Here is a 25,862-nt window from a genome sequence, read left to right on the forward strand (position 1 = left end):
GCCTCCTTTTGTGCCTCCAGTGGCACCTTGGGATCTCAACGTGGTGTTGAGTTTTCTAAAGTCACATTGGTTTGAACCACTTTCCTCTGTGGACTTGAAATATCTCACATGGAAGGTGTCGATGCTGTTAGCCTTGGCTTCAGCCAGGCGTGTGTCAGAATTGGCGGCTTTATCATATAAAAGCCCTTACTTAATTTTTCATTCTGACAGGGCGGAATTGAGGACTCGTCCTCAATTTCTACCTAAGGTGGTTTCTGCATTTCACATGAACCAACCTATTGTGGTACCTGCGGCTACCAGGGACTTAGAGGACTCTAAGTTGCTTGACGTTGTCAGGGCCTTAAAAATATATGTTTCCAGGACGGCTGGAGTCAGAAAATCTGACTCGCTGTTTATCCTGTATGCACCCAACAAGCTGGGTGCCCCTGCTTCTAAGCAGACGATTGCTCGTTGGATTTGTAGTACAATTCAGCTTGCACATTCTGTGGCAGGCCTGCCACAGCCAAAATCAATAAAAGCCCATTCCACAAGGAAAGTGGGCTCATCTTGGGCGGCTGCCCGAGGGGTCTCGGCTTTACAACTTTGCCGAGCAGCTACTTGGTCAGGGGCAAACACGTTTGCTAAATTCTACAAATTTGATACCCTGGCTGAGGAGGACCTGGAGTTCTCTCATTCGGTGCTGCAGAGTCATCCGCACTCTCCCGCCCGTTTGGGAGCTTTGGTATAATCCCCATGGTCCTTACGGAGTCCCAGCATCCACTAGGACGTCAGAGAAAATAAGATTTTACTTACCGATAAATCTATTTCTCGTAGTCCGTAGTGGATGCTGGGCGCCCATCCCTAGTGCGGATTGTCTGCAATACTTGTATATAGTTATTGTTACAAAAATTCGGGTTATTATTGTTGTGAGCCATCTTTTCAGAGGCTCCCTTGCGTTTATCATACTGTTAACTGGGTTCAGATCACAAGTTGTACGGTGTGATTGGTGTGGCTGGTATGAGTCTTACCCGGGATTCAATATCCTTCCTTATTATGTACGCTCGTCCGGGCACAGTATCCTAACTGAGGCTTGGAGGAGGGTCATAGGGGGAGGAGCCAGTGCACACCACCTGATCCTTAAGCTTTTATTTTGTGCCCTGTCTCCTGCGGAGCCGCTATTCCCCATGGTCCTTACGGAGTCCCAGCATCCACTACGGACTACGAGAAATAGATTTATCGGTAAGTAAAATCTTATTTTTTCTTGACTGATACTGTTGTGTTTATACATTACATTCTCTTTCGGCCTCTTGCTATTTCTTTATGGTGTGTATGTGATCTGTAGTTAATTTGTCCAGTTAAGAAATTAATTACTTCATTTTTTTTATTTTTAGATCCACGTGGGAGCACCAACATGCAACTGAAATTGATCTCTGCCGGTGGAAGCATGATATTAGCCACAATGTCTCCTGCGGCTTATCAGAATCTTCTCTAGATGAGCTGACTGATGGAGAAGACGACAGTGACACGCAAAGCACTACGTCTGCCAGGGAAAAAATTGTTCAGATGTGGAATGGATTTACAGTGGAAGATTACATCAAGAACACAGGATTTGAAAAGCAGAGATCCAAACACAAAACTAACAAAAGCAAGGAATGGTCACATAGACTTACTGTCCCTGAACCTTTTGAGATGACTATTAGGGAGTCCAAGAAAAAAGAGATAAATGCCAAGTCGAAATCAGAAATTGAGATGGAGAACATCTTGCTGAAGAAGAGGTTGGAAGAAGAGGCAGAATGTCAAAAGAAGTTTCGCGCAAACCCTGTTCCGGCTTTTGTTTACCTACCACTGTACCAGGAAATAGTAGAAAGAAATGAGGAGAGACGAAAGTTTGTCAAAGACAGGAGCAAGGAGATCCTTTTGGCATCTCAGAAACCATTTTGGTTCATTGACCGAGAAGAGCGCAAGAAGGCAGGGAGAAAAGTGCAACTCACTAATCTCCCAGATGCCTTCAACAAGTCTAAGCATTTTAAAGCCAAACCAGTGCCAAAATCCATTTATGGAACGTCTGTTAATGAAAGACTAAAAGAAGAACAGCTGTATCGGGAGATTAGGATACATATGAGATCCCAAGAACTTCTGCACAACTCTTTTTATCCCACCAGCACTCTTGCTTGCAAAAGTCGAAAAACAAGATGTTATGAACCAGAAAAGGAACAGCACAAGCCGAAAATCAATACCCAGATACCTAATTTTGAAGTACTACATCAGAATCAACAGATACACTCCTTAAAAACCAAAAATAGCAAGCATGTGACCATTTGTGACCCTTTTCAGCTACGTACTGCAAACCTTTCATCCCATTTGGGAAAAATTCTCAAGGATATTGAAGAAGATGAAGAAGTTTTAAAGGAGACTCGTTGGCCATATAAATCTCCCAGGAGCCAATCATGGAAAAAGTCCACAGGGATACCTCTACATGGAGAGCCTCCGGTTGTCACTCCGAGGTCCACAGAATCTTCTAAAAGAAGAGCGCAGGCTGTTAGGTAACCTATCATTTTACCTATGGGGGAACATGATTCACTATAACAAAACATTGATACAATATAGCTGATTGTGTTTGCAATCTTAGACATTTTGCAGTTCGTTGATTGTAGTAGTGTTGTACTGTATATATTAGGGATGCACTGAATCTTTATTTAGAGTTCTACCAAATTCCTTAATAGACTGCTTTGACAAACCACTTCTCAGTAAATCTACTCCTTAGTAAGTCTCCCCAAAAGTCTAAAACATAACTTGAGTTTAAAAAGTTAACTAAAGCAACTCCATTGAATACTGAAGCAATAACTGATTTTCCAGCAATTTTATAATGGCAGACACATTTTCTGATAAAGGTAAGGTGTTGTTAAAAATCCATTTTTATATGTTTAAACAAAATGTGGGATTTGGTGCATCCTTAGTATAAGTTCTCACCCACTCCCCCCATCATTAATAGTGTAGCTGTAGTTTTGAGAAGGAATTTATCTCCCATGTAGAGTTCGACCTTCTCCCAAAGTGCTCCTTCCAGATTCTCAACTTAGATATTAAATCGATTTTGAGTCGGTTTATATCCCCCACTCCCAGGAAGTCTGTTGAAGAGAGATTAAAAATGGAAGATGATGAAATAGAGAGACAAGCAAAGAAGAAACAGAAAGAGAAAATACTGAAGAAACATATAAGTAGGAAGGCTAAGGCTCTTCATCCAGAGCAAACTCAAAAGCCACATAGTAAATTAAAAGAATTGAGGTAATAATTACTAGTAAATTTCTTTTCTTTTTTTTCTTCTTTTTTTATTACCGTATATACTCGAGTATAAGTCGACCCGAATATAAGCCGAGGCACCTAATTTTACCACAAAAAACTGGGAAAAATTACTGACTCGAGTATAAGCCTAGGGTGGGAAATGCACGGTGCCAGGGGTTTTCATGCTCAGGGTGTCATGCTCGTTGCCAGGGGTTTCATGCGGTAGGTGTTATGCTTGTTGCCAGGGGGTAATGCTTGTTGCTAGGGTTGTGCCCCCAGTGCCATATATACCCCCAGTGGCAGATATCCCCCCTCTGTGCCAGATAAAAACATGCCCCCGTTGCTTTGCCCCCAGTAGTTAAGCCCCTTCTTTGCCCCCAGTAGTTGTGCCCCCTCTTTCATTGCCCCCAGTAGTTATGCCCTCTCTTTCTTGCCCCCAGTAGTTGTGTCCCCTCTTTCATTGCCCCCAGTAGTTATGACCCCTCTTTCTTTGCCCCCAGTAGTTGTGCCCCCTTTCTTTGCCCCCAGTAGTTGTGCCCCCTTTCTTTGCCCCCAGTAGTTGTGCCCCCTCTTTCTTTGCCCCCTGTTGCTGTGTAATGACCTCTAGTGTCTGTCCCTGGAGCCGGCTGCAGCGGATGCCCACACAGCCCACGGCGTCTGCTGCAGCCGTTGACTCGAGTATAAGCCGAGGGAGGCTTTTTCAGCATAGAAAAATGTGCTGAAAAAGTCGGCTTATACTCGAGTATATACGGTATTTATGTTTGTAAATTATATACAGAACTACTGTGTAGTGAAGGGACTGGGCATATGCCGGGTTATGTCAGTTTGTGCCCGGCTCCGCCTACCCCATCTGTCCACCCCACCCTCCTTTCTGCTGGTCTGTCCCACCTTCCGCACTCTGCTCTGTCCAGGGTTCTCCCCCTGCCCCCCACCCCTTCCCTGTTTTGACCTACGCTCTGTCCCACTTCCATGCTTAACCTGTATTCAGCAACCGGTTAGGACCTCATTCTAGGCCAAGCCTGTCCTGTCTCTGTGTCAGAGGGAGAAATTGGTGTGGGTGCTCCGTCTCCCACCGTGAATGCATGTTGTAGAGGGACAGAACTTAATTATTGTATAGATTTCATGGGATAGTAGATAGGCACAGTTACATGTGTTATCTGCATTTTTCAACAATGGTAGATACATAGGGAACCTTACAAACTTTTGTCTTGGGTCCTACAAAATATCTAGTTACATCCCTGGACCCCAATATTATAATGTGGTATAAAATGAACTGGAGGTCATTATAATGTTACATAATATGAAGTGGGGCACTGTAATGTGGCACAATAGGCAGTGGAGGCACTATGGTAGTGTGGCATGATTTGAACTGGGGGCACTGTATGTCATAATGTGAATTGGAGGTAATGTGGGGCAGATGTAAGAACAGTCGATATGGAGGGGAAGCGGTATCAGCACACGTTATGTGCACTATACCGCTACCCCCCCCCCCATGTATGAAAGCCGCGGTCTGTGCTCCATATCGGCCCTACTATCTATAAGATAGCAGGCCGATATGCTTGCATTTTTCATGTTTTGTTGCCTCACAACCTGGAATTAAAATGGATTGTTTGAAGGTTTGCATCATTTCATTCACAGAACATGCCTACAACTTTGAAAATGTTTTTTTTTTTTTTATTGTGAAGCAAACAACAAATAGGACAAAATAACAGAAAACTTCAGCGTGCGTAACTATTCACCTCCCTAAAGTCAGTACTTTGTAGAGCCACCTTTTGCTGCAATTACATCTGCAAGTCGCTTTGGATAAGTCTCTATGAGCTTGCTACATCTTGCCACTGGGATTTTTGCCCATTTTTCAAGGCAAAATTGCTCTAGCTCCTTCATGTTGGATGGTTTCCACTTGTGAACAGCAATCTTCAAGTCTGACCACAGAGTCTCAATTGGATTGAGATCTGGGCTTTGACTAGGCCATTCCAACACATTTAAATGTTTCCCCTGAAACCACTCGAGTGTTGCTTTAGCAGTATGCTTCGGGTCATTGTCCTGCTGGAAGGTGAACCTCTGTCCCAGTCTCAAATCACAGGCAGACTGAAACAGGTTTTGCTCAAGAATATTCCTGTATTTAGCACCAACCATCTTTCCCTCGACTCGAAACAGTTTCCCAGTCCCTGCTGCTGAAAAACATCCCCACAGCATGATGCTGCCACCACCATGTTTCACTCTGGGGATGGTGTTCTTAGTTGATGGGATTTGTTGGGTTTGCACCAGACATAGCCTTTTCCTTGGTGGCCGAAAAGTTAAATTTTAGTCTCATCTGACCAGAGCACCTTCCACCATACATTTGGGGAGTCGTCCACATGCCTTTTGGCAAACTCAAAACGTGCCTTCTAATTTTTAACACTAGGTAATGGCTTTTTTCTGGCCACTCTTCCGTAAAGCCCAGCTCTATGGAGTGTACGGCTTATTGTGGTCACATGCGCAGATACACCAGTCTCTGCTGTGGAATTCTGCAGCTCCTTCAGGGTTACCTTTGGTCTCTGTGCTGCATTTCTGATTAATGCCATCCTTGCCCGGTCTGTGAGTTTTGGTGTCCGGCCCTCTCTTGGCAGGTTTGTTGTGGTACCATGTTCTTTCCATTTGAAGATGATGGATTTGATGGTGCTCCGGGAGATCATCAAAGATTTGGATATTTTTTTATAACCCAACCCTGACTTGTACTTCTCAACAACGTTGTCCCTGACTTGTTTGGAGAGCTCCTTGTCTTCATGGTGTGATGCCTCTTGCTTAGTGGTGTTGCAGCCTCTGGGGCCTTTCAGAAAAGGTGTGTTTATACTGGCAGATCACGTGACACTTAGATTGCACACAAGTGGACTTCATTTCACTAATTATGTGACTTCTGAAGGTAATAGGTTGCACCAAAACTTTTGAGGGGCTTCATAGCAAAGGGGGTGAATACATATGCACATGTCAATTTTCAGATTTTTATTTATAAAAAATATTTTTTATATACATTTTTCCTCATTTCACTTCACCAGCTTAGACTATTTTGTGCAGATCCATCACATAAAATTCAGATAAAAAAAACATTTAAATTACAGGTTGTAATGTAACAAAATAGATAAAAAGCCAAGGGGGGATGAATACTTTAGCAAGGCACTGTATGCTGACCGTTCCGACACTTGCAGCTGTCGATTTCGACAGCTGCATGGTGTTGATCCCCAGCGCAGGGACTGCGCTTGGGATCTCACGTGAGTAGCGAGATCCCGTGCATGTGCAGAGGAGCCGGCCAGGCAGGGAGACACAGCGCATCAGCACTAAGCTGATACGCTGTGTGCTCAGGGGGCATTGCTGGAGGGGGGAGCTTTCGCTTCCCCATTTTGGCAGACAAGATGTTAATACATCTTGTCGATGTCCCTTCCTGCTTCGTCTCCATAATGAGGTTTATCAGGAAATGGTATTGTGCCGCTATAATGCATGTACCCCTATGTTACATAATGTATACTGGCAGCTCTACAATGTGAAATAATATGAATTAGGGCACTACTATGGGTCAGAAAATGAACCAGGGAACTACTATGGGACATAACATTAACAACTGCTGCAGAGAGGTGTCTATTTAGAAGCATTGGCACAGGGGTCCCTTCAAAATGTTGCTATGGAGCCTACTGTGTTCTGACTATGCCCCTGCCAGAATCCGTTTAATTTGCCGGCTGCCGGAATACTGGCGCTAGAGGACTGACGACACCCATAGAGTGGTAATAGATCCTGTGGTGAGTGCACCGAGCCTGCAAGGTGACTCTTTGCACTTGCTCTGCTGCCAGCATACTGGTGCCTGGGATGCCGCTGTCGTTATATTGACAGCCAGCATCCCAGCCGCCTGTAAATCATACTGAATCCCCCCTGCCTGTACTTGCCTCCTCTTGCGTTTCCAACCTGTCCCTTAGTCACACAATTTCACCTTTATTTAATTTTGGACATTTCCTGCTGTTGGGATGCCGGCAGTCATGTGATCTACACCGGAATCCCAGCACCACTCAGGAGGCGGGCGCCGGATTGCCAACAGCCGACAGCGTAGGGGACATGGGGCTGGGGGGGGGGTTTAGAAATACTTACCCCCTCCGAGGTCGGGATCTTCAATATCGGGACGCCGTGGACGGTCATGTGACCGCTGGCATCTTGACCGCTGGGATACTGCACGTATTCCATTGGTAATATCTAAGCTGAGTACCTAAACCCACCATTCAGGAGACCGGCGCCGGAACACCAACAGCCGACATCCCGAAGGTGAGTATTGGGGTACAGGCTAGGGCCCTGGGAAGGGGGTTTAGGATTAGGCACTAGGAGGGGTTAGCGCCCCCCCCCCCCACACACACACACACTTTCGGCCTGATTCTGATTTGGTAATAAAGTAAGAAAGAGTGAGTTACTGTGCACCTCGGTAAAATCATGTTGCGCTGTAGGTGGTGGACATTTAAAATATGCACAGAGATTTTTGGTCTATGACCAATGGTAATGACTTACCATTGATAGAGGAGAAAGAGATGGTTTCCAGCCATCAATGATACAGAGTTACCGAATTTTTATTCAGAATCAGGACTTTTAATTTAATTTAAACTTAATATAAACCTAGTATAGTTCATGGTTCCATGGGTAAATAGCCATATTAGGCAGTATATGGACTGGGGAGGAGCTGACCAGTATTCCAGGAAGAGTATTATTACTCTGATAGCATTATGAAACTTTCCATCAGTAGCACAATATTGAGCAGTAGTGCAGAACATGTTTTAAACTATGCACTTCTCTAATTAAACACTTGGCAACATTTACTTTTTATTAACTTAGTACAATACAATATATTTTAATTATAGTTTTCATTTAAAAAAATCATCAGAGTTCCTACGTTCACAGTATTTATCTGGTTTTCTTGTCTTTATTTTCCTAGAAAGGGACGGTGGGCTAAAACCAGTGTTGTAATGGGTTCCATATATCGACAGACGTGTCATTACTGACAAAAAGCGTCAATGTTGACAAGCAGTTTTTAGCCTATGCCTAAGGTCAATGTCAACATTTTAACCATGTCAATATCTTAACATTCAACATTCTGGTGACAACACTAATGCTATAAAATGCAAAATGCCGCAGCAGCACCGTCCAAGGTGTGCAGGGGGAGCTGGCCAGGACATATGAACATACATGTGAAGCTGTATGTAACATATGTCCTGGTTTCCTTTCCCGGGAATCAGCAGCCGCCGCAGCACGGGACACACTGCTCAGCCTATCAATCATCATTTAGCCCGCCCCCTGACTCCCACTGGCTGGTTTCACAGGAGTCCAAGGGCTAAATGACGATTGAGAGGCTGAGCAGTGTGTCTGGGATGCAGTCAATTTACCGACAATCAAAATCCTGACGGTCAAAATACCGACAGCAATTGACCGACGGTCAAAATCCCGACAAGGTTAAAATCCCAACATGGTCAAAATACCAACATTTAAAATACTGAAAAGGTCAAAATACCGACATGTAAAATGTCGACAGGTCAAAATGCCGACATGAGTTTTTCATTATTTTTTCATTGAAACCGACTTGTTCATACTTTACCATCCCAGTGGACCTGGAGGGGGAATATAATAGTGAGCCGAGCGCAGCGAAGCACCATGCCCAAAGCATGGCGAGCGTACGCGGTACACTTATATGGTGTCCATGTTGACCTATGTCGACATACAAACAAAAAACCATGAAAAACTCATGTCGGCAGTTTGACCTGTCGACATTTTACTTGTCGGTATGTTAAATGTTGGTATTTTGTCCATGTCGGGATTTTGACATTGTCGGGATTTTGAGCGTTGGTCAGTTGCTGTCGGGATTTTGATTGTAGGTATTTCACACTGATCCCGTGTGTCTCATGCTGCAGCAGATGCTGATTTCCAGAGAAGGAAGCCAGCACATATGTTACATACAACTTCACATGTATGTTTATATGTCCTGGCCAGCTCCCGCCTGTACACCTTGGATGGCACTGCAACCCAGGGGCAGAAGTCGCTGCTGGTTATTTGTATTTAAAATGTGTACTTAAAAACCTTATGGGTTAGCATAGATCTTTTCCTGTCATTTACTAAAAACTGTTGAAGCTGTAAATCTAATTCTATCATGTATAATATGTTGCTACTCTCTGAATTTGTACAACAGGAAAAATGAAAAACGGAGGACAAAAGAGTACATGCAGGAGCTGGGCACAATGAAAGAACGCATTTCACAGACACCTCTATTACTGGAAAGGGCAACGCAGGTTTGTGATCGATCCGCATCATTTAATGATATATTGCTGCTACTCTGTATGCAGCGCTGTGCAGAGAATATTTCATCATTCACAGCAGTCACTGAAGCTTGAGGTCTCCGTTCTCTAACACTCTTTGCAAAATGTGTATAATGACAATATTACGGCGTGTTCACTGTGTACCAGAATTGCTTCAGTCATTTGATTTCTTTAGTAATAAGGGAAACATTCGGGTGAGAAATCTCTTTATGGTCTCTCTAATTTCTCAGTGGGAGTTGGTCATATTACCCAGGGAGCAGTAACACGGAAGCTGCACTAGTGAGAATCATCCATAGCTGTCATTTTGGGTGCGTTCTGTTTCCAGGCCCTCACTTCATAGGGTAAGAGTTTGGATGCCCATAATTTTTATGTGGGGTCCAAATACCACTTTCAGTCTTTCAATCTAGACCAGGCACATTTTATTGCTCCACTTAAGCCGGAAGTCCCGACACCATCCTAGTTACAGGCACGACTATTTCTTTATTAGATATCGTTTAGGCAACTTATAAGTAGCTTTTATGCTATACACAGTATACAGAACAGAGACTAACTGAGTAAGAGAGTGCTGGATAGCAGGAGGTAGACCAGGTGGACATGCCTCCCCTTAGGATGAGACCTACTAATAGGATAGTTTTCATTCTAGAACCCTGCGCCTTTCAAACCCTGTGCAGTTCCTCTTTCCTGCCTGGGGTATCGCTCTCTGCTCTGGTGCTTCTAGCACACTCTGGTAACACTCTGGAAAGAGGATATGGACAGGTTTTGAAAGGTGCAGGGTGCTAGAATGAACACTAAGTAGGATATCCACCTGTGTATAGAGCATACATCAAAGATGCTATTGCGAGAGCTATGATTCCTAACAATCAGGTCTTTTGACATTTGCACTGTAACTGTTAGTATTGTGTTACTGTTAGTATTGTTTTTTAATTGAAGGCAGACAAGCAATGCAAACGTTGCAGTGCTAAAGGGGGGATGCAGTAAATTTACTTACAATCAAAATCCCGACGGTCAAAATACCGACAACCATTGACCAATGGTCAAAATACCAACATGGTCAAAATACCGACATTAAAAATGACGACACGGTCAAAATACCGACATTTAAAATGGTAAAAAAATCAACATGAGTTTTACATGATTTTTTTCATTGAAACCGACTTGTTCATACTTTACCATCCCAGTGGACGTGGAGGGGGAATATAATAGTGTGCCGAGTGCAGCGAGGCACTGTGCCCGAAGCATGGCAAGCCATGCAAGGGGACGCGGTACACTTATACAGTGCCCATGTCGACCCTTGTCCACATTTTAAATGTCAGTATTTTTACCTTGTCGGTATTTTGACCATTGGTCAATTGTCGGTATTTTGACCGTCGGGATTTTGATTGTAGGTAAATCATACTGATCCCCTAAGGGGAAGTGGCCAAATACAGGCAACTTTCATACAAGCCAAGCTTCCTAAAACAATACAACTACAAATAAAGCCTGCTTTGTTTAAATCATGGATGCTCAACCTCAAAACCAGACTGGGTCATTTAGAAATTGTGCTGGAGCATAGACATAAATAAAAATTAATTTAATATTTTCACCTACTTTTTATTAAACCTTCATATATTTGACCTTGTTGCAGAAAAACGCTCGCCTGTGTGCTGAGAAGCATTACTCCAATGTGCTGAGAGATCTGGGGTTATGTGATGATTTTGTGTCCACAAAAGGGCACGCTGCTTCCCTGCAAGACCCTGTCCGTACAAATGAGGATGATGTAAGCTCAGCTGATGAAGAGAGGTAATATCCATCATACATGTAATTACATGTTTAAAAAAATTAACATGTAAATTAAAAATTCTTGTTGTTTCTAAGCGGCTTGACTTGTGGACAAGCCATCAGGTGAAACGCGCATCTTCCACATTAGTGGTCTCCACTGTGCGCACGCGGGACACCTTTCACAGGAAATCAGCATGTCTCCTTTACATATTCAGTTACCTCTTTACTCTTCTTTCACTTTTTCTTTGGAGCATTTGGTCAAGCGTTGCCCTGTGCTGTGTCCCACACATTGGGGTGCTTGCCACAGCACCAACAGTAGAAGTGATCTTTTTATTTCTTTATTTTTTTAAATCGTGAGTGCAGAGCTTCTGTGATTGATATAATAAAGTTGTTGTGAGCTTTAGACCAGATAGCACACGTAAAGTTTAAGTTTTTTTATGAAAATTATTTTCAGCATAGAGTATAGTGGGGTCACTTGCCAGGGGCTGCAGGCTTAAATGCATTGATCAATACATGAACTAAAACTCCACTGTATATCATTGTTAGTTAATATAGTGAGCGCCGAGCCCCTGTAATTTTATATTTAAACAATGTGGTCACATACTGTGTTGCACCCCAAATCCAGGAATAGATGAGTGCCATGGAATTGTGCTGTGTGTGTGTGTGTGTGTGTGTGTGTGTGTGTGTGTGTGTGTGTATACAGGGCCGGATTAAAAGAGGGGCGACAGAGGCAGTCGTCCCGGGGGCCCCCACACATAGAGGGCGCCCACAGTGTGCACAATGAGATGGACCCTGGAGTGCCCGCAGACCTCGGCGGCGGCTCAGCTGTAGTGAATGTAGCGTACGCCGAGGAGTCTTACATCAAGTGCAGGGAGGCGGAGACAGAGTGCACAAAGGAGGAGTCTGTGCTGCAGGGTGAGGTGGGACGGCAAGGGAACAAGAAGTACGGGCTGCAGGGTGAGGTGGGACGGAGAGGGAACGAGGAGTACAGGCAGCAGGGTGAGATGGGAAGGAGACAGAAAGAGGAGTACAGGCTGCAGGGTGAGGTGGGACGGAGACAGAAAGAGGAGTACAGGCTGCAGGGTGAGGTGGGACGGAGACAGAAAGAGGAGTACGGGCTACAGGGTGAGGTTGGACGGAGAGGGAACCCAGGGGCCCCCTCAAGTTTGTTGCCCCAGGGCCCCCACAAACCTTAATCCGGCCCTGAGTGTGTATGTGTGTGTATGTATATATATATATATATATATATATATATATATCTCTTTCATTTTTTTATTTGCACAGACAACTCCCCACTCCCTCATCCCCTATTCACTGTCTATACAACCAGGACAGTAATAGTGGGACAGTTAGTACATTTAGATTTAATCTGTGTGTTCTACACTATAACTTTTGTAACTTTGTACATACATACTTTTTCTACTATTTTTACTACTATTTCTTACTATAGTACATAAAAGGTAATGATTATTAGTTTACATGTAAATTAAGTGTAAACCTTGCAGAGTCTGATCCCTTGTATTATTGATATTCCTAAAATGTATTTGCATTGCACATGCATACTGATGTTTACTGCAAAGGGACGCCGATCTAAATTGCACCTCGTATGTCTGATGTGCATGCACACTGATTTAATTTTTAGCAGCACTTAGTTTTATTATATAGATAAATAATGATCACGGCTTGTGGAGTACATTCGCTGTAAATGCTGGTCTCTTGTCTTTCCAGCAACACAGAAGGGCCTTTGGAGATAGAGGACTTGCAGGAAGATGGCAGTGCCCAGGATGAGGACAGGGTCTATAGGAATGAATCTGAAGATGAGAAGCCAGAAGAGTATAGCAGTGATGAAGATCACAGTGAAATTGCAATATAATACTTACACCTCTGCTGAATGCTGGCCACACTGGGATAGTGCTGGCGCTGTCACGAGGTACCAAATAGTATTGTACATCTTGCCACTCCATGTTCCCCCGCTACTTTGGCTGATGACTATACAATGCATTGATGAAGAAAATTGTCCGATCCAGATTACCACCCAGACAGATCAATCCTGATCTAACTGGATCCTATTTTCATCAAGATGGGGCCAGATGCCGCAGTAATGCAATTTAGCAACCACCATATGGACAAAGCTGCACGCAGATTTACCATTAGGCAACAAAAAGGTCTCTAATAGCCATTTTACAACAATTGCAATGCATTGTTGGGAGTATACAACTACTAATCAAAATAAAGGGCACAGTCGCTTGTTCCTGATGCAAGGTTAGTTTATTAAACTTCTGTGTGGCGTCACAGTTTGGTCATTATCGCAGTATCCAATTAGAGGCCGTTTTGTTCGGCCGAAATTGGACCTGCAATCGCATAAAAACACATGGGATTGGGGTTTAGGCCCCAATCCCTTATGCTATCGTGGCTCTGGTGGCCCCTTAACGCAGATTATGCTTCGGGTGCCTGAGGCGCCCAAATCATAATCCCCAGTAAGTGGCGGCATTGGAGAAAAAGATGGTGGCAGTGGGGCTAATAGGATAGTACCGAATCTACCGCTACTAATAGAATTCCGTCCATAGTAACTTAATTTTTTATATTTCTGTCACACCCTTTAATGTGCATAGGGGTATATTCAATTGAAGTCGAAAACTGCCATCTGTCGAAAAGACGGCAGTTTTCGACTTTTTAAGGTCGAATCCTAATTCGACCTATTCAATATATCCCTAAATTTTTCGACAAGTCGATGAATTCGACTTGTCGAAAAGCACGTGGATCGGCGTAATAGCTGCCGATCCACGTGCTTGTGTCGAAAACTGGGCCAAAACCGTCAGGATTTGGCCCCCTTTTCGACCATCTCAGTCCGACATGAAAAAGATGTCGGACTGAGATGCGGACCCAGAGGAGGAGAAGGGGGGGGGGGGAGCCGCAGGAAGACGGGGGGACAGCCGGCGGGCATACAGGGGAGATTATCGCTACAGTAGGGCTGCAGCTGGATGTCACTCAGCCGCCTGACCTCACGGCAGCGTCCACCCGGCTCCAGCACGCTGCTGGAGCCGGGTGGAAGCTGCCGTGAGGTTGGGTGGCTGAGTGACATCCTGCTGTAGCGCTGATCTTCCCTGTATGCCCGCCGGCTGTCCCCCCGCTGGTCTCCCCGCGGCTCGCCTCCCTTCTCCTCCTCTACGTCCCATCTCAAATCGACTTGTAAAAAGTCGAATTAAGATGGGATTGAATAGGGGTTGTCGGATTCATTACGACAAATAAATGTCGGAATGGATCCGACTTTAATTTAATATATACCCCATAGACTCTTAAATGGTAATTATCTGGTATGTATCATTATCTTGTCCTTAATTTGTTTGATTACAAAAATTTAAATGATAGTTTTTTTGTTGTAATAATTTATTGTAATATAGTAAAAAATGTAATTAAATGTATTATTTCTTCAGTGATGCATTTCAATAAAATATATTTAATTAAATTGAGTGTGTTTTAAAGTTTTATTTAAGGACCCAGGACATTTCACACATTTAATGCAGCTACTGTACACTAACTAATCATAAAACTTAACTACTTTGGCAACCAAGAAAAAACAAGGGCTGACTTATGGATTGGACAAACTATGGGGCAGCTGTCCTCGATTTGTCTTACTTTATCAATATGACAGTGTTATTAGAGAGGGTAGCATTTATTGTGTGGTTTATGGTGCCATCTAGTGATGCATCAAGTGCATTGAGAAAAAAAAAAGTATACCCACTGTTCTATAGGTCAGAAGTTCTAAACTCTGTACTCAAGGACCCCAACAGTTCATGTTTTCCTGGTCACCTAGCAGGTGCAGAGGTGTATTCATTACTCACTGACACATTTTAAAGATCCACAGGTGAAGCTAATTATTTCACTTGTGATTTTGTGAGGAGACTTGGAAAACGTGAACTGTTGGGGGTCCTTGAGGACCGAGTTTGGAAACTACTGCTATGGGGGGTATTCAATTAAGTGCAGTTTTTCGACTGGTCGAAAAAACTGCACTAATTTGACACAGGGTATTCAATTGCGGGCATTTTCGCCCGTTTTTCTCTGACGTCCTAGTGGATGCTGGGGACTCCGAAAGGACCATGGGGAATAGCGGCTCCGCAGGAGACTGGGCACAAAAGTAAAAGCTTTAAGACTACCTGGTGTGCACTGGCTCCTCCCCCTATGACCCTCCTCCAAGCCTCAGTTAGATTTTTGTGCCCGAACGAGAAGGGTGCAGTCTAGGTGGCTCTCCTGAGCTGCTTAGAAAAAAGTTTAGTTTTAGGTTTTTTATTTTCAGTGAGACCTGCTGGCAACAGGCTCACTGCATCGAGGGACTAAGGGGAGAAGAAGCGAACTCACCTGCGTGCAGAGTGGATTGGGCTTCTTAGGCTACTGGACATTAGCTCCAGAGGGACGATCACAGGCCCAGCCATGGATGGGTCCCAGAGCCGCGCCGCCGTCCCCCTTACAGAGCCAGAAGAGCAGAAGAGGTCCGGAAAAATCGGCGGCAGAAGACGTCCTGTCTTCAATAAGGTAGCGCACAGCACCGCAGCTGTGCGCCATTGCTCTCAGCACACTTCACACTCCGGTCACTGAGGGTGCAGGGCGCTGGGTGGGGGCGCCCTGAGACGCAATATAAACACCTTAGGGGGCAAAAAATGCATCACATATAGCTCCTGGGCTATATGGATGCATTTAACTCATGCCTGTTTTTCCATAAAAAAGCGGGCGAACGGCCGCCGAGAAGGGGGCGGAGCCTATCTCCTCAGCACACTGGCGCCATTTTTCCTCACAGCTCCGTTGGAGGGAAGCTCCCTGACTCTCCCCTGCAGTCCTGCACTACAGAAACAGGGTAAAACAAAGAGAGGGGGGGCACTAATTTGGCAGATAAATCTATACAGCAGCTATATAAGGGAAAAACACTTATATAAGGTTATCCCTGTATATATATATAGCGCTCTGGTGGTGTGCTGGCAAACTCTCCCTCTGTCTCCCCAAAGGGCTAGTGGGGTCCTGTCCTCTATCAGAGCATTCCCTGTGTGTGCGCTGTGTGTCGGTACGTTGTGTCGACATGTATGAGGAGGAAAATGGTATGGAGGCGGAGCAATTGCCTGTATTAGTGATGTCACCCCCTAGGGAGTCGACACCTGACTGGATGGTCTTATGGAAGGAATTACGTGATAGTGTCAGCACTTTACAAAAGACTGTTGACGACATGAGACAGCCGGCAAATCAGTTAATACCTGTACAGGCGTCTCAAACACCGTCAGGGGCTCTAAAGCGCCCGTTACCTCAGGTGGTCGACACAGACCCAGACACGGACACTGACTCCAGTGTCGACGGTGAGGAAACAAACGTATTTTCCAGTAGGGCCACACGTTACATGATCACGGCAATGAAGGAGGTTTTGAACATTTCTGATACTACAAGTACCACAAAAAAGGGTATTATGTGGGGTGTGAAAAAACTACCCGTAGTTTTTCCTGAATCAGATGAATTAAATGAGGTGTGTGATGAAGCGTGGGTTTCCCCCGATAAAAAACTGCTAATTTCTAAAAAATTATTGGCATTATACCCTTTCCCGCCAGAGGTTAGGGCGCGTTGGGAAACACCCCCTAGGGTAGATAAGGCGCTCACACGCTTATCAAAACAAGTGGCGTTACCGTCTCCTGATACGGCCGCCCTCAAGGAACCAGCTGATAGGAAGCTGGAAAATATCCTAAAAAGTATATACACACATACTGGTATTGTACTGCGACCAGCAATCGCCTCAGCCTGGATGTGCAGTGCTGGGGTGGCTTGGTCGGATTCCCTGACTGAAAATATTGATACCCTGGACAGGGACAATATATTATTGACTATAGAGCATTTAAAGGATGCATTTCTATATATGAGAGATGCACAGAGGGATATTTGCACTCTGGCATCAAGAGTAAGTGCGCTGTCCATTTCTGCCAGAAGAGGGTTATGGACGCGACAGTGGTCAGGTGATGCGGATTCCAAACGGCATATGGAAGTATTGCCGTATAAAGGGGAGGAGTTATTTGGGGTCGGTCTATCGGACCTGGTGGCCACGGCAACGGCTGGGAAATCCACCTTTTTACCCCAGGTCACCTCTCAGCAGAAAAAGACACCGTCTTTTCATGCTCAGTCCTTTCGTCCCCATAAGGGCAAGCGGGCAAAAGGCCACTCGTATCTGCCCCGGGGCAGAGGAAGGGGAAAAAGACTGCAGCAGACAGCCTCTTCCCAGGAACAGAAGCCCTCCCCCGCTTCTGCCAAGTCCTCAGCATGACGCTGGGGCCTTACAAGCGGACTCAGGCACGGTGGGGGCCCGTCTCAAGAATTTCAGCGCGCAGTGGGCTCACTCGCAAGTGGACCCCTGGATCCTGCAGGTAGTATCTCAGGGGTACAAATTGGAATTCGAGACGTCTCCCCCTCGCCGGTTCCTGAAGTCTGCTTTACCAACGTCTTCCCCCGACAGGGAGGCGGTATTGGAAGCCATTCACAAGCTGTATTCCCAGCAGGTGATAATCAAGGTACCCCTCCTACAACAGGGAAAGGGGTATTATTCCACGCTGTTTGTGGTACCGAAGCCGGACGGCTCGGTGAGACCTATTTTAAATCTGAAATCCTTGAACACTTACATACAAAGGTTCAAATTCAAGATGGAATCACTCAGAGCAGTGATAGCGAACCTGGAAGAAGGGGACTATATGGTGTCTCTGGACATCAAGGATGCTTACCTCCATGTCCCAATTTACCCTTCTCACCAAGGGTACCTCAGGTTTGTGGTACAGAACTGTCACTATCAGTTTCAGACGCTGCCGTTTGGATTGTCCACGGCACCCCGGGTCTTTACCAAGGTAATGGCCAAAATGATGATTCTTCTTCGAAGAAAAGGCGTCTTAATTATCCCTTACTTGGACGATCTCCTGATAAGGGCAAGGTCCAGAGAACAGTTAGAGGTCGGAGTAGCACTATCTCAAGTAGTACTACGACAGCACGGATGGATTCTAAATATTCCAAAATCGCAGCTGATTCCGACGACACGTCTGCTGTTCCTAGGGATGATTCTGGAGACAGTACAGAAAAAGGTGTTTCTCCCGGAGGAGAAAGCCAGGGAGTTATCCGACCTAGTCAGGAACCTCCTAAAACCAGGCCAAGTGTCAGTGCATCAATGCACAAGGGTCCTGGGAAAAATGGTGGCTTCTTACGAAGCGATTCCATTCGGCAGATTCCACGCAAGAACTTTTCAGTGGGATCTGCTGGACAAATGGTCCGGATCGCATCTTCAAATGCATCAGCGGATAACCCTGTCTCCAAGGACAAGGGTGTCTCTCCTGTGGTGGTTGCAGAGTGCTCATCTTCTAGAGGGCTGCAGATTCGGCTTTCAGGACTGGGTCCTGGTGACCACAGATGCCAGCCTGAGAGGCTGGGGAGCAGTCACACAGGGAAGAAATTTCCAGGGCTTGTGGTCAAGCATGGAAACGTCACTTCACATAAATATCCTGGAACTAAGGGCCATTTACAATGCCCTAAGTCAGGCAAGGCCTCTGCTTCAGGGTCAGCCGGTGCTGATCCAGTCGGACAACATCACGGCAGTCGCCCACGTAAACAGACAGGGCGGCACAAGAAGCAGGAGGGCAATGACGGAAGTTGCAAGGATTCTTTGCTGGGCGGAAAATCATGTGATAGCACTGTCAGCAGTGTTCATTCCGGGAGTGGACAACTGGGAAGCAGACTTCCTCAGCAGACACGATCTCCACCCGGGGGAGTGGGGACTTCACCCAGAAGTCTTCCACATGATTGTGAACCGTTGGGAAAAACCAAAGGTGGACATGATGGCGTCCCGCCTCAACAAAAAACTGGACAGATATTGCGCCAGGTCAAGGGACCCTCAGGCAATAGCTGTGGACGCTCTGGTAACACCGTGGGTGTACCAGTCAGTGTATGTGTTCCCTCCTCTGCCTCTCATACCCAAGGAACTGAGAATCATAAGAAGGAGAGGAGTAAGGACTATACTCGTATCTCCGGATTGGCCAAGAAGGACTTGGTACCCGGAACTTCAAGAGATGCTCACGGAGGACCCGTGGCCTCTACCTCTAAGAAAGGACATGCTCCAGCAGGGACCATGTCTGTTCCAAGACTTACCGCGGCTGCGTTTGACGGCATGGCGGTTGAACGCCGGATCCTGAAGGAAAAAGGCATTCCGGATGAAGTCATCCCTACCCTGATCAAAGCCAGGAAGGATGTAACTGTGCAACATTATCACCGTATTTGGCGTAAATATGTTGCGTGGTGTGAGGCCAGGAAGGCCCCTACAGAGGAATTTCAACTGGGTCGTTTCCTGCATTTCCTGCAAACAGGACTGTCTATGGGCCTAAAATTAGGGTCCATTAAGGTTCAAATTTCGGCCCTGTCAATATTCTTCCAAAAAGAACTAGCTTCAGTTCCTGAAGTTCAGACGTTTGTCAAGGGGGTACTGCATATACAGCCTCCTTTTGTGCCTCCAGTGGCACCTTGGGATCTCAATGTAGTTTTTAGGTTCCTAAAATCACATTGGTTTGAACCACTCACCACTGTGGACTTAAAATATCTCACATGGAAAGTGGTAATGCTGTTAGCCCTGGCCTCAGCCAGGCGTGTCTCAGAATTGGCGGCTTTATCCTATAAAAGCCCTTACCTAACTTTTCATACGGACAAGGCAGAATTGAGGACTCGTCCTCAATTTCTCCCTAAGGTGGTTTCAGCATTTCATTTAAACCAGCCTATTGTGGTGCCTGCGGCTACTAGGGACTTGGAGGATTCCAAGTTGCTGGACGTAGTCAGGGCCCTGAAAATATATGTTTCCAGGACGGCTGGAGTCAGAAAATCTGACTCGCTGTTTATCCTGTATGCACCCAACAAGCTGGGTGCTCCTGCTTCTAAGCAGACTATTGCTCGTTGGATTTGTAGTACAATTCAGCTTGCACATTCTGTGGCAGGCCTGCCACAGCCAAAATCTGTAAAAGCCCATTCCACACGGAAAGTGGGCTCATCTTGGGCGGCTGCCCGAGGGGTCTCGGCTTTACAACTTTGCCGAGCAGCTACTTGGTCAGGGGCAAACACGTTTGCTAAATTCTACAAATTTGATACCCTGGCTGAGGAGGACCTGGAGTTCTCTCATTCGGTGCTGCAGAGTCATCCGCACTCTCCCGCCCGTTTGGGAGCTTTGGTATAATCCCCATGGTCCTTTCGGAGTCCCCAGCATCCACTAGGACGTCAGAGAAAATAAGAATTTACTTACCGATAATTCTATTTCTCATAGTCCGTAGTGGATGCTGGGCGCCCATCCCAAGTGCGGATTGTCTGCAATACTTGTACATAGTTATTGTTACAAAAAATCGGGGTTATTATTGTTGTGAGCCATCTTTTCAGAGGCTCCTCTGTTATCATGCTGTTAACTGGGTTCAGATCACAAGTTGTACGGTGTGATTGGTGTGGCTGGTATGAGTCTTACCCGGGATTCAAAATCCTTCCTTATTGTGTACGCTCGTCCGGGCACAGTATCCTAACTGAGGCTTGGAGGAGGGTCATAGGGGGAGGAGCCAGTGCACACCAGGTAGTCTTAAAGCTTTTACTTTTGTGCCCAGTCTCCTGCGGAGCCGCTATTCCCCATGGTCCTTTCGGAGTCCCCAGCATCCACTACGGACTATGAGAAATAGAATTATCGGTAAGTAAATTCTTATTTTTAATCTCTTTACGCCCATGCCATTTCAGTCTTTTGTTTTTGTCGACTCAACATGGGAGGAAATTGCGCCAAAGAAGAGCGTAAAAGCCAGCAAATTCGCCAAAATACGTGTATCAGTGGTGAATTCGCCCATACACATGGTTTTCGCCAGTGACGGATTTTTCGACTAGTCGAAAAAATTACACTTGCATTGAATAGGTCGAATGTAAATTCGACCTAAAATCTGGCGAAAAGTGCAGTTTTTTTCGCCTGGTCGAAGAAACGGCACTAATTGAATTCCCCCCTATAGGCGATAACTTGGTTTAAAGGCCCATACACACTTGACGATGCACACATCGTTAACGACCGTCGTTAACGACTTCCCTTGAACTTCCCTTGAACAACTGAGCAAACGACATGAGCATACACACTACCAACGACGAAAGACCAAAGACGAAAGACCATAGACCATTCATCGTTGAAGCATCCAAGCTGAACAGTTTATTAAAATAATGAGCTGGGAACAGGGCTGGTGAACAGTGGCTTGGTCGTTGGTCTTTCACACCATACACATTCAACGACGTCTCTGGTCGGTAACGACCATAGTGGAAATTGAGCATACATGCTCCACAGATAAGCGAGGGTCGTTAACGTCCCGCGGGGCCGCGCATCGGTGGACGTCGGATGCATACACACTTGACGATATAATGAGCGACGTCGTTGATGAGGGCTGAAATGAACGACGTCGTTCATTTTATCGTCAAGTGTGTATGGGCCTTAAGACATATTTTAATCCACACAATGTAAAGTTAACTGTTAATTTTATGGTAATGAAAACCATTTAAATATTGCCTTACCTGTATCATGTAAACATGCCTGCTATTCTTATGTACAGGTGAAATAGTAATTTCATAGTAAACCCAGTGGCCGGCAGTCTCCGTGCATCTGCTTGAACAATAACAGGCTGCGCAGTGTATTTTTTTTTTTTTAGGGCATATTACTACTATATGTAGGGCAATGTCAAACTTGCAGCACTACACGTGGATAGGGTTCAGTGATTATAAATACTGTGAAGGTGGCTCATAATAAAATTTTAATTTTTGCAAACTTTTCTTGCTGCTATGAAAATGTATCTATACCCTTGTATAAATGTGATAAGACCATACTCACACTTGTGTTTTGTGTATAAGGGGGATATTTATCAAAGTTTGAAGATAGATTAAGGCTGGTATCCTATTAGTTGCGATCCTTTTTCAGATGATAAAAAAGGCCTGTCCAATTGCATTGCATGACCGACGGCCATTATCGCGCTATTCAATTATAGGCTGTTTTTCTCAGCCGAAAAAGGACCCTCAATCGTGCGATAACACATGTGATACAGATACCATGTGTTATCACGGCTCCTGCGGCTGATTATCGCAGATTATACTTCGGGTGTCTGCGGAACCCAATACATAATCCCCGATAAGTGCAGCGTAACAGGGCTAATTGGATAGCCCCAGTCGAATCCATTAGCTGCTGTAAATTACCACAGCTAATTGGATACTGGCCAAACTACTAACCAACCAGCTCCTGTTATTTTTCAAACACAGCCTGTGACATGGCAGTTAGGATCTGACTGGCTGGTACTTTATCCCTCTCTTCTTTATCTCTTTGCAAGCTTTGATAAATCTCCCCCTAATTTTGAAATAAAAACACATACAAATTTTATTGCAACAGATGTGGATTACCATTTTCTGGAAAGCAGTCATTTACTACTGTGGACATCCAAGCAAATTTGCACATTTTCTGAAAATCGCAAATGTAATAGCTTGCGATTTTTTTTCATTGCACACAAAACCTTACCAAAAATCGTCAGAATAATAGAGCAGGTTTAGTCTGGCGATTTTTGGAGAAGCGTGCACAGATCAGTGTGATTCGTGCATCCTACTGTATGGAACAGTAAAGAAACTGTTAAAAATAAATGATGTGCAGGTCCTCCTCAAAAGCATAACTAGCCCCAGGGTCTTTGACCCGGTCCTGGTTGCAAAAATATGGGGGGGGGGATTAACTGGTGTTCTCTGTATTTAAACAACCAGCACCAGACTATTGGACAGGTCCTGGTTCCAAAAATGCGAGGAACAAAAGAAGTAGGTGTTCCCCGTATTTTTGAAACCAGCACCGGGCTCCACAAGCCAAGGAGGTGATGCCGCAGTTGGGGGACACTTTTATATAAGTCCCTGCGGCCAAAAGCATCACAAACCCCCCAAATAGTCACCACTGGTCGGGGTTCCCTGGGGGAGTGGGGACCACTTAAATAAATGTGTCCCCCCTCCAGGCACCCAAGAGCCAGGGATGAAGCCCGGGGCTGTCTCCTCCATCCATGGGCTGTGGATGGAGGGCTGATAGCCGTGAAAGGGTTAAAAGAATATTGTCTTTTGCTATGGAACTAAAAGTCCCAGCAAGCCTCCCCGCATGCTGGTACTTGGAGAACCACAAGTACCACCATGCGGGGAATTAAAGGGCCCGCTGGTACCTGTAGTTCCACAACAAAAGAAATACCCCAATAATGACAAGACACACACCTTGGAAGTGAAAGTTTATTTACACACTTCCACACTCACACATACTTACCTACATCCCACGCCGCCATTCACGTCCCCTTGTCCAAGTAGATTCCATTAGGGTACCTGTTTCAACAAAAAATATACTCACCAAAACTCCTGTGAAGATCTGTCCTCTTCAATCCATGTAGGCATCCCAGGGGTTAAAATAAAAAAACGCATTCACCCGATCCAATGAACATGTAGAAGTGTATGTGTAAACATACACTTCTACGCGAATGAGGACCCTCTACCGATAGTTATATCAATAGAGGGTCCCGCCAGCCAATCAGGAGCCGCTGCCGCTCACCCTTCTCCAGCTGCTGCAGACCGGGCAGTGGATGCCCCTGCACCTGTCCTGGCTGCCTATGGACATATTTCAAGAAATTAAGGACATTATGGCCCCTTTAATGCAGGAACAAGCTGACTCTTTCCGACAGGCCCTGCAGAAAGCTAATGCTAGTGTAGTGCAGCTGACTCAAAGGGTGCAAGTTAATGAAGTGAAGCAGGGTGAGACATTTTATGATGTTTTTACACTGAAACAGTAGTATGACGCATAAACAGTACTTGCAAGTTGTTAACAAGCTGGTTGACTTGGATAACTGAGTCAGGAGGAATAACCTGCGTATTGTGGAACTCCCTGGATCCATAAAGGGTGAGGCACTTTCTCATTTTATAATTTCCTCCTTGCTGGACTTGCTGGAGTTAGGTAATTCCTGTACTGTCCTGGCCACTGACCTGTGTTAGGTTCCTGGTGCTCAGAACAAGGGAGATGTTATGAAGTGAGTCCAGAGCACCAGGACTTAATACTGGATTTGGTGAAATGGAACGGGAATAGCCCCTGGCACCCTACCTCCGTTGTTTTACCCGTGTTGTCAATTCACGCTTGCAGGACTATGGTTTCTTGGGCCCATGGCAGCCGCGTTTGAAGGGCGGATTAGGTCTGCCCAACTCCGATGCCCCCTCAGGTCTTAAAGAGAGACAAAGTGTGAACTGAGACAGGGTAATAACAAGGGGCCCTCTAACTGAAACAACCAAAGCCAGGGGCTACTAACTAGGCTAAAACTAAATGTATGTGCGGCTTGCCGCCAAAGGAAAAGAACAACAAAGGAAATGCTGACCACACGCCGACACAATACTTTTGTGTACCGGCTGTGACAGCATAAGCAGAACCCTCTGCAAAACACCAGTGACAGATACAACCAAGGAATACAGCGGCCTAGGCCGACGGACGCGGCAAAGCCGCTACTCACGGAACCGGTACAAATACTGGCAAACGGACAGGAACCCCCAATGCTGCCGACACAGACTCTCAGAACTGGAGGACAGGCAGAATCCCAAACAACAGACCGGTGGACACCAAGAAGCCAGAAACTCGACCAGGCATAGGCAAAGCCACAGGACTTCTGGACAGGAACGCTTCACGGCAGGACACGGGATCAGACACAGGAATCGACACAGGGACTGACACAGGAAGTAGCTAGACAGACACTGCTAGACAGGAGCTCAGGAACAAGCTCAGAACTCAAGCACTCTGGAAGACTGGAAACCTAGAAATATCACCAGCGTCTGTGAATTGCACTCAGCCAGCATATAACAGAGAGGCCTAATTAATTATGTCATGCAGCTGCCCTGTTGCATGACTCCAAACTGACAAGATGCAATTAGCAGCCAGGTGAGGCTGAACACATGGGAACAAGCTGCAATTACACAGACTCACCACCGGCAGCAAACAAGAGTATTCTTAAACAGAGCAACGGGAAATCCTGGCCTGCAAGACAACTTATAAACATAAAATAGGAATGAACCACTACCTGTGGTTCATAACAGTATCCTCTCCTTAAGGGTGAGATCCGAGCACCCCATGACACCCACAGGGAACATAAACAGAAGTATAACATAAAATACATAACCAAAATGGAAATGAGCCACAGCCGTGGCTCATAACATTACCCCCCCTTGAGGAGGGGTCAAAGGACCCCAAAATTCAGACTAACACAAGGGATAAAAAACAAACAAACCCTGAGACACTGGTCTAACAGACAAGAAAACAGAAACAAGCTGTAACAGCTTGTAACAGTGCCCTCCCCTTGACGGTGGCCACTGGACACAAGACAAGGGGGGGGGGGAATTATTATTAATTTTTTTTATATCAAGGCAAGAGTAAAAAAAAAAAATTATTTCTTTTTCTTCTTCTTTTTACAAAGCTCTTTAGGTCTGACCAAGGTAATTCCCCAAACATTG

General features: G+C 45.4%; 1 protein-coding gene across 4 annotated transcripts in view; it reads left to right on the forward strand.

Moving 5' to 3' along the window:
• FAM161A (FAM161 centrosomal protein A) overlaps window positions 1-14,227 on the forward strand; it is a 74,331-nt gene extending 60,104 nt beyond the window's left edge. For 2 of the 4 annotated variants that reach the window (XM_063918487.1, XM_063918488.1), the window contains exons 3-7: window positions 1,371-2,522; window positions 3,100-3,261; window positions 9,446-9,545; window positions 11,197-11,351; window positions 13,059-14,227. In XM_063918487.1, the coding sequence (XP_063774557.1) occupies window positions 1,371-2,522; window positions 3,100-3,261; window positions 9,446-9,545; window positions 11,197-11,351; window positions 13,059-13,203 (1,714 nt within the window). In that variant the 3' untranslated portion in view covers window positions 13,204-14,227. Of the gene's footprint in view, window positions 1-1,370; window positions 2,523-3,011; window positions 3,262-9,445; window positions 9,546-11,196; window positions 11,352-13,058 lie in introns of those variants that run through there. The other 2 variants (XM_063918489.1, XM_063918490.1) reach the window with 2 other exon arrangements.
• Window positions 14,228-25,862: the final 11,635 nt, after the last annotated feature.

This window comes from Pseudophryne corroboree, chromosome 4 (assembly GCF_028390025.1).
Source record: "Pseudophryne corroboree isolate aPseCor3 chromosome 4, aPseCor3.hap2, whole genome shotgun sequence".
NCBI lineage: Eukaryota > Metazoa > Chordata > Amphibia > Anura > Myobatrachidae > Pseudophryne > Pseudophryne corroboree.